The sequence below is a fragment of the Eurypyga helias genome, unplaced genomic scaffold (genome assembly GCF_000690775.1).
Source record: "Eurypyga helias isolate BGI_N326 unplaced genomic scaffold, ASM69077v1 scaffold14243, whole genome shotgun sequence".
NCBI lineage: Eukaryota > Metazoa > Chordata > Aves > Eurypygiformes > Eurypygidae > Eurypyga > Eurypyga helias.
The window spans coordinates 1-9,642 of record NW_010241961.1 but is presented as its reverse complement, the minus strand read 5'-3'; the positions used below and the strand labels follow the sequence as shown (position 1 = coordinate 9,642).

Genomic DNA, 9,642 nt, shown 5'->3' with positions numbered 1-9,642 from the left:
GGAAAGATCGATGGTCCCTTGTTTAGCCCTAACCTTTTCAAAAGCTCTGGAAGAGTCGTCTTCTCATTCCAGGTCCTCAAGCTGTTATTTAATAGTGTTGAAAGAGAAAAGGTAAAAAATTATAAAACTTCAAACATTAAAAGATAAAAATTGGGTGTTTCAGCCTATCCTGAGCTTTCTGGTTTTTTGGTTTTGGTGATTTTTCAGTTTGGTGTCTGCAGTTCATTAAAGTTGTTCCTTTATCTGAAAAATCTTTACTCTGTAATTGCTGTTTTTTAAATTTAATTTAAATGGATTGACAGATATTTCTCATGCCCCGAGATACTTTCTTTGTGTTTGTAGGAAGGTTGTCTCTTGCTCCCCTTTTTCTTTGTCGCTACTATACATTTTCCTCCTTGTGTTTTTGTTGCTGTTGTTTGCCCCCGTGTGCCTTCTCTTTCGCATTTGATTGGGTTTGGTGTTCCGGGTGGGAGTCTGCCCACGCGGAGCGGCCGAAGGCCTTGCATTCCCGCAGCTCTGGCCTGGAAGGGGTGACTGTTGCGCTGGAGCGTGTGTGCTCTCTTGTGGACACCAAGTACTAGTGAGCAGCGATGGAAAAAGGCTTCTTCCACAGCTGCCTTTGAATGCGAGTAAACAAATCTGTGGCTCTGCGGCTTCTGTGATTCTCTTCTGCGCTCTTGCAAATTAGTTGGGCAGCTTTTTAATGAGGGCATTTCTCCCAGGGTTGAAGAACAGCGTTACTCTGGAATACGTGACAGAGCTGTCTGGGCTTGTTCACTTCTGGTCCCCTGTGGTTGAATGCAGAGTCTGACTGCATTAGCCTCCTGCGGTGTGATCAATGCTCGCCTTCCACCACGGCTGAGGAGAACGAAGGGTTTTAGTTTTGATTCCTCTGCCTTTACTGCTTTAGTGGAATCGAGGAGTCAGCACAAGGAAAGGAAGATGAGGGGAAGGATGACTTTCATGCGTTAAAACAAACCAGCAGCAGTGTTGGAGAAAGGAGCTGCTGGTTTTGTAATGCCAAGGCAGGCAAAAGTGGATCTCCTTCCCAACCACAAGCCTCCCCTCAGAGTTTTGTCTTCGCTCAGATCTGTCACAAGCGGTACTCTCTGCTCTGTGGAACACGCAGAATTTACTCCAGATCTTTGGTATCTGTAATTTCTGCAAATGATGCAAACCTAGGATGATGCAGAACGTAGAATTAAATGGGAAGGGAGGTAACATGCAGTTCTTCGGCGTTTTATTTACTGTTTTTTTTGTGGGTGTATTTTGGGGAATTGACAAAAACAAGCAAACTGCTGTTTTCTCTAGGACAGCTGTGTAAGATTTAGCAACAAATCTTTATTTTTTGTGGCTTTAATATCTCTTCAGCTTCATTACTGGGCTGCGTGCCTACAACTCGATATACACAGGTGTCAGTGAAGAATATCAAGTGTGCATTTAGGCAAGTGAGTTCCGATAGTTCCTACACTGTAGTGGTGGTAATTTAGCAGCTTGCTAGCTCTCACCAGTTGCTGTGGACATCCTAAACCTTTTTGTGTGTGTTTTGTGGGCGCAGAGGTGGCGATGGGTTTGATGGCATTCTGAAGCCATGAATTTATAACTTGGTGCCCTTAAGCATTTGGCTACTGGCCTCCTGTGAAGAGTCCTGAACTTAAACACTTGGGTTGAATTCGACGCGCTTTGAAACGGTGTCCCTGTAAATACTCATGAGCTTGAGACTCTCTCTTATTCCATTGAAAGTAGGTACAGCTGCCGCACGGAAAGAAATAATCAGAAACAAAATTCGTGCGATTGGCAAGATGGCAAGAGTCTTCTCTGTTCTCAGGTACTTGCATGACTTCTGCATTCCTACAGCCCTTCTCACTCTGTGTATTAGGAAAACAGCTCTCTCTTCCAGGATAATGGATGCCAAGCATTTTTCAGGGAGATCATTATGCATCAGAATCTTGTTTGACGCATTGATGCACCCCACTGATGTTGGCATTTTTGGTTAAAGAATATTTTAAAGTTATTTTTGAGACCTATTTCAGGGAATCAGAGATCATGATCTTCAGTTTACAAGTTATTTGTTAAGCTGCTAACTGTAAGTGTTAGAGAAAAGTAGAGATTTTGAAATCATGGGTGTAATGGAAGAGGTCAGGACTGGCTTGGGAAATTTCTGTCATACCCAAAAGTTGAGGATTAGGGGTTTTTTTTGTTTGGGCTCTTGTTTGATATCAGCTTTATAAAAGTACCATTTTCTTGTACCTGTCTAGATCTAGAGGTTTCATTATCACATTTACCAAAAATGTATAGTCTTGCATAGACCATAATTCTTCAAATAGGGATAATTTTTTAAGTTGGTGTTTCCTGAAGCACTCTGAACAAAACTGTGGATTGTTTTATGGCACGAAGACATGTTCAGTACCTCATGAGACATTCAGTGCTAATTTCAAAGCTAATGAGCCTGCATGTGAATAATTACTCAGGATTTGGTTCAGAAGTAATCAGTGTTTATAACTCCTAAGCCAAGACTGGTGTGGAATATAAATATTTTCCCCTTTCTAGTTGTTTGAATTTGAATTTACGCTCAGTCCTGACGTGCATAAGGCATGGCACAAATAGGCTTTCCCTCTCCCCATCCCTTCTTTTACCTTAGGACCGGTTACCGTGAGCGGGTATTTAAGGGTTTGTTGTTTTCTCTCACATCAGGGAGGAGAGTGAAAGTGTGCTGACACTCAAGGGTTTGACTCCCACTGGAATGTTACCTAGTGGAGTGTTGGCCGGAGGACGACAGACCCTGCAAAGTGGTAATGATGTTATGCAACTTGCTGTGCCTCAGATGGACTGGGGCACATCTCACTCTTTTGCTAACACCACACATAATGCATGCAGGGAATTTCTTATGCTTTTCAGTTCTTGTCTTAGCGGCTGATACAAGCAGAGTGTTATGTGTTAATCAGGCAATGTGAAATGGATACTTAACCAGGGTATAAAACTAAAAGCAAACGTGTTCAGCGGTGTCAGGCCACGTATTTCAGACTTCGAGCTTCCTTAGTTTACAGTTTTCCAGGTGGCGCAGATGCCTGAAGTGGGGTGACCTTATAGATCTGGTATTGAGGCATTTGATCGTTACAGATACAAAAAATGGCAATGTAATTTTGCATCCTTACTTGTCTGCTTCCCATTAAAATGTTTTTTTTAATAGATGTGTTAGTATCTTCATTGACAATGTCAAATACTTGTTGATATTGACAAACAGCTACAGGCTGCAGAGTTCCATATTACATTCCATTGATAGAGTGAAATGTGCTGCGTTTTGTACCCTGGTAATTAATGCCAAAGTTTGTTCTCTATGTTGTTTGTCAAATGTTCTATGTATAATTGACCTCCCTGAATTGTCCTTGTAACATGCTGTTTCCTTCCTCTGCAGATGTAGCTGCTTTCTTAGATCTGTCTGTCTCTCTCTAGGTATAGATGTATGTCTGTATAAGTGTTGAAATTAAACCACTATCCCAGACACTTGTCTGCCTCTTGATGTAGAAGCAATGTTGTAGCACCTTGTTTTTGAGGTTTGCTGCATTTGCTGCTGCACATTGTCTGTGCATTTTGAACAATAATGTACTTGAAAAATATTCAGTAATTGTTATAAAATCAGTTGAGAATAAAGGGATTGAATTTAAAACTTGTAAATAAATCAAAATAAAAGGGTGTTATTAAGTGTGCATATATTTTTTTGCATGAAAATAAAAAGAACTCTATACAAAATACACCTGTAATCTGGCTCATTGAATATTTTGTAAAAAGTTTTTCTTCTTTTTTTTAGTTTGTCGAATCATGGGATCGTATTTTTCACAAGGCCCATAAGTGATTAACTAGACATAGGGAAAACGCTGTCAGATTGTACCAAATGTAGTTGAAAGAATGAAGTCCGGGTTTCTGTTCCCAGTGGTGGATAACTCAGATATACCAGTCTGATCCTGGACTTCATAGCAGCAGCACTCGTAACATAGATGTTTCAAACACTTTCTGTTGGCCGTCTTCAGGCTTTACCAGAAAGTGCAAAACTGTTGTATGGGACCACTGAACTTTATGGCTATTGAAAGATTGTGATATGTGAATACCACTTTACACAATCTGTTTTCCAGGAGTAGCTGCTTTTCTCATTTTGTGGTTTAGGCTGCTTATTTGATTTTTTTTTTACTTTTTTTTTTTTTAATTCTATATAGTTGTTTTGGGGTTTTTTTTTAAACCTTTCACTATGTTTTCTATTAATCTATCAAAGCTGGTTTTTGATAGCTTTGAAACATGAATGTCACGTTTTAAGTCATTTTTCAGTGGACATATAATGTCTACAAGTAAGTTTATATGTCCGGTGTATGTGTGTGGTTGTTTTGTGAATGTCTGTGACAAGAAATGGTGTATGTTTCCTAATCCATCCAACTATCCCAAAAGCATATGTTCTAGTTTTAATCTTCATTGTTTAATACGATACGTTATTATGCTTAAAAAAATGAGTCTGCATTCCTCTCGCTCATTTAGCAGATTTTTACCCATGTTGCATTACAAATATCGGAGAGGATCAAACTGACTAGAAAATTTTTTTAACATAAAACATATTGCTTTCTACCATTGCTGAAAAATGTGGGACATTTGGAAAGTATGCAAAACGCATTTTGGATTTTTGTGGGTGTGTTTTTTCCCTGAGTAGAACTTTGGATGGCAATACTCCTTGATGCACTGCATTAATATACCTCATTTGCTTCAGTCACGTTGATTGTTCAAAGTAATCCATGCCAACTGTTGGTCTCCTTGCCTTGCAGTCATCTTTATTGAATAGCAATTTTATTGTTTCAGTCTTCAAAAAGTAGAACTTTTCCAGTGATTATGCTCAACTGCAAAGCTAGAACTAAACCAAAAATAAGATAAAACTTCCTAATTGACCCTTTCCTAAACTGTCGTAATACCAGTGAATTCATATTCTTGGCAAAAATAGGGCCACTGATAGTACAGTAGGTTTTCTTACTCCAAATACGTAATTACTTTTTGAGGTATATTGTACAATGTTGATCCATATACCATCAAAAATTGAAACTAGTCTAGATTTGAGAAAATAAAAGGACGTAATAATAATTGTAGTGTATTTTTTTTAATTCTTTCTTTTATTTGCTTGAAAATACACGGAATTGGCCAATATGTCATGGGTTTTCCAGGTTTCAGCCTTACAAATGCTCTTTTTTCAGTGGCACATTGAGAAAAGCTCTAGCTGTGCTGCTGCTATTAAATCTGCCAGAAGCTTTGAAAGCTGTAAGAAAAGCAGAGTGTGTATCTACATTTCTCCAGAGAGCTGGGCTGAAATTTCTTTATCAGGACAAATGTATACATAGAGAAAGAGAGCGTGAGGGAGATAGGTAAGTCACCATAAGGCAAAGGCTATGCAGTCTTTGCAGATACGCCTATTATAATTCTTAATGTCAGTGGCACGTTCTGTGCTTGATCGTCGCCGATCCCACTGCTGTTTCAGGGGTTCGTTCAGCCACACCTGCTGTCTTTTGTGAGATACCCCCATCCTCAGGGGGTAGAAGGTTGGTGGCGCTGACACGATGCAGAGTAGGGCACCGAGCACGGTGGCCGGTCTGACAGAGCTGCTTTATGAGCAACGCTTGAACCGATTCTTACTGCGCAACAGAGCAGTCTGAGGGTTAAATACAAATTCTGACCGTGGTGAAAGGGTTAAAAGTCAAGTCAGTCAAAAAAGATAATTTTGGAAAAAAGTGCAAAACTGCATCTTATGGAAGAAGACAAGATACGATTTTTTCCTCCTCCCTCAGAAATACATGGATATATTTTTGAAAAATGAATCATGGGTATATTTTTGAAAAATGAATCTGTCTAGTTTTAGACAGCTTTAACGTACTAGGATAAAAATAGACTTTGGGAAATCATGGCTTTCGTATGTTTCTAAATTTTTTTTACTGTAGATTTAGGTTTTTTATTATTTGTTACTTGCACTGTAGTAGCTGAAGTATTAACAGACCACATTAAGTAATGTTCTGTGAAGTAACAGTTCCTAGTGATTTATTCTGTGAACTGAATATCCTGAGAATCGAATCCAACAGTTATTTTCCAAATTGAATGAACATCTGTTAAAAAACCCCAAACACCTAAAGCCTTATTAAACAACGTCCTAAACACAAGCCTAAATTAAAAATTTTAAGTACTTCCGTGGAAGTCAGTTGAACCAGCCAAATGCTTCTGGTCTTTCTTGGCTGTCCTCACTATTAGTCCGAGGGGCAGTCAGAGAGTGTTTATGTTCCAAGTTGGCGAGGATTTTGTGTCAGATCTGTCCCCTGGGTAAATCAGGGGGAGAGCTGGAACTGAGGATGGAAATGCCATTGAACCCCGTTGCTTAAAATTTGCTCTCAAGTTGAGAATTCTCTGAGCAAAGACTTGAGGATCACCTGTTGCGTTAGTATGATACGGTACTCATTGGAGGTTTATCAAGGCTGACAACGAATACAGCTTTCATTGAGATAGACCTGCAAAAGGGAATCCCACAAAATTATTTCCAAATTGAGTCTTTACAGTGTGGTTTTTTTAAGTGCTTGTATTTTCCAGTCAGTTTGTTCTTTTGTGTCAAGTTGAAAATTACCCTTTTTCTTAACTGTGATGTATATTCCAAGATCTTTTTTGAATAATAGTACTGCAAGTAGAATGAACTAGGAGTAAACTTTGAAGTTTGTGTTTATGACCAAGCTACATAATTTACAGAGATAAATCAGTATTCGTGATCTTTTCAGGAAAAGATTGAAAACAAAGACTCCACAGGTAACAGGAAATGGTGGAAAGAGGTGTTTTTTTTAATGTAGCTTTGTATTTGTTTGGCAAATGGATTACAGAATGAAGTATGTATTTGGTGACTTTCTAAAGTAATGCTAAAACAAATTTAATTTTACGATTTGAAAAGGTTTCTTTCCCTTAACATAAACATAAATAACCATCCGTTCAAGTGGCTTTTTAATGTAAAAATAATTTTAAAAAAGTTTGCCCTTCTCTCTGTAGATTTAAGTGCAGGAAATTATATTTTGTGCACCATGGCATGTGCAGTACGTACAAGTTAAAATGCTGCACTACCCTTAAATATCCACGTTATTTTAATAGCACATAATGCGAGCATCTAATATTATTTATTTCTTTTAGAGTATCTCAGTGGAAATTACAATTTTATGCAACCGTGGGGGTAAGGCATAGCGTAGGCAATTGACGTGTCTGGTTTTTGTTGGATGGGAGATGAGAAGTACGTAAAGAATTCTCTTCTGATCTAATGCCATCTTTTCTTACGCAGCTAGTTCCCCCAACTTTCGCTGGGATACTGCGTTAGCTTTTTGCTGTTAACAGTATGTGTCAAGCACTACACGAGTAGGTTTACCACTATGTATGCTATTTTTTGTTGCTATGTCTGAAATTATGGCATTAGAGACATGGCACGTAGCAGGGGGGTCAGAAGTTGTTAGCGTTATTGAAACTCGGCTGCAGTTCAGGTCGTAGTTACAAAGTGGTTTCTTCATCAAGTCTGCCCTAATAGAAACTTGTTTTGATACCCTAATAACCTTATGTTAAAGCTTTGCCTTCTGGAGCTAAAACAGCTGGGGAAGGTCTTATAGCTGAGAAACTACAGCAGATGTCATGGTTATTTAGTTGGAAAAACAACTACTAAGGTAGCTTTTTTTTTCATACTCACATGAGTTCACCCACCAGGACTGTGTTAAATCCAGACCTCTTCCTGCTGTAGACTTTGTTGTTCATTCAACCAACCAGTTTACAAGACTCTGTAAATATGACTTGCGAGGTTTGTCTCTTAGGACTTAAATTTCACAGTTTGGTTCTGAGAGATACCAGTTTTAGCTAAAATACGGTGAGAAATTGAAGTCCTGGTTGAACTTCAGGGAGCTAAGCATAGACAAATAATTTCTTCTTCTAACACTGCTAGTGTTGGTTTTATAGCCTCCTTCCTGCTAATTTAATGAAGCTCACTAATGTATTTTAATCTTTAGAAATAGTAAAAGAGGTTTTTAGGTGTTTTTTTTTTTTTAAACCACACCACAACTTTAACATCAGTTGAAATTTTCTGTTGCTGTCTTAAACAAAACCCAAAAACCTTATAGAAATGTGCAGTTAAAAACCTCGGTTAGTGTTGCTTTGATATACTCCTAGTTGATAAATTGTATTAGTTAAATCTAGAAGTTTCACTTAAACTTAAAACCAACCCCCCAAAACCTGAATTACCATTCTAACGAACTGTAATCTCATCTGGCGTAGCGTACTATATTAAATTGATCATTGCCTTTTCTGCTGTGCGATATTACACTCTTCATCTTTCTCATTCATTTTGCATGCATCTGCTCACTTCTGTACAGCCACTGTAGAGGCAATTGAGGCTGAAAAAGGTATGATCAGAGTCTTTGCCACTGGCAGAGATCTGTGGTGTCTGGGAGGGAATTCAAAAGTACTCTGTGTGGGTGTGTTTTACTTTCAACTTGCACAAGCAGAGATGAATCAACTGCATTGATTCATCCCTCTTACATGTAACATTCATTTCTGGCTTTAGGGTGATGATTATCTGCAATATTTTAGGGAAATTCTTGGGGTTTCTTGGTCTTTTTGTTTGTTTGTTTTTACAAACTACGCGGTAGGTTTTTGTATAATGGCATGTCGTGGTATGTGGTGTTGTCTTGAAGTCCTTAAAGTGGGTAGTGCTTAGTGGTTTTTTTTCTGCATTCAACTGCAAGATTTTGTTTGATTGTGGGGGGTCATATGTGGAAGGAGGGTTGTTTATGCATGCTTTTTCTCATCAAATCGATTCCAATGGCTTTGAACCTTTTTTTTTTTTAAAACTTTCCGTAACACATCTGGTAGCGCAAGATGTACAAATGTTATGTTTTTCCTGTAAATCTTGAACATAAGTTGTTGACCAAATTCATTTCCAGTATATATGCCAGCCTGCCCGTATAAGGCATATTCAGTTCCATGCATTAGCAGTGCTTCTGTGCTAAAGAAGTCCTATCTACGTCCTTTGCTAGTGGTATCGAGCCAAATGCCATCCAATTACTTGGTGTTCAGAGCATTCACCGTCAGGTCGTTGTCTTTTCGGAAATCCTTTACTTTCCTCTGGCTCAGTGTCCAGTGAAGTGGGTGACACACAGCAGAGCAGCTGAGGGTGCTACCTTTGGGGTTTGTCAGATTTGGTCACAAAGCACCGTTTAATGACTGTATTCTTTGGTTTTTAATTAAGGAAGTCAGAGCTCCAAAAACGTAAAAACGTGCCATTTTCCGTTCTCACACACACGTGCAGGAGATCCTGTTGTTGTGAGTGGGAAGCTGTGCTTAGATCTCCAAAGAATGATTTCATCCCATTCAGTCTTAGTGCACGGTCAACTGTTTTCAGGCCTAAATTCAACTACAGGCCCTCGTTAAAGTAATCAGGAGCAAAATCATCCCCATTTTCTCCACTTACTTTAGATAGGTTTGTGTTTACATGACGCCGTGTTTAACCACGGTGCTAACCGGGTGGCTGTGGTCGTGTCCATTTCCGTCATCCACGCGATTAGCACGGCACGTGACCCGCATCCCGCAGTTTTGCCTGCGTGAAAACTGCGGGAT

General features: G+C 39.0%; 1 protein-coding gene across 2 annotated transcripts in view; it reads left to right on the top strand.

The window, feature by feature from the left end:
* LOC104507590 (serine/threonine-protein phosphatase 2B catalytic subunit beta isoform) overlaps window positions 1-3,375 on the top strand; it is a 22,024-nt gene extending 18,649 nt beyond the window's left edge. Inside the window, exons 10-11 of one of the 2 annotated variants that reach the window (XM_010148920.1) lie at window positions 1,747-1,828; window positions 2,695-3,375. In XM_010148920.1, the coding sequence (XP_010147222.1) occupies window positions 1,747-1,828; window positions 2,695-2,917 (305 nt within the window). In that variant the 3' untranslated portion in view covers window positions 2,918-3,375. Of the gene's footprint in view, window positions 1-1,743; window positions 1,829-2,694 lie in introns of both variants that reach the window. The other variant, XM_010148921.1, reaches the window with a different exon arrangement.
* Window positions 3,376-9,642: the final 6,267 nt, after the last annotated feature.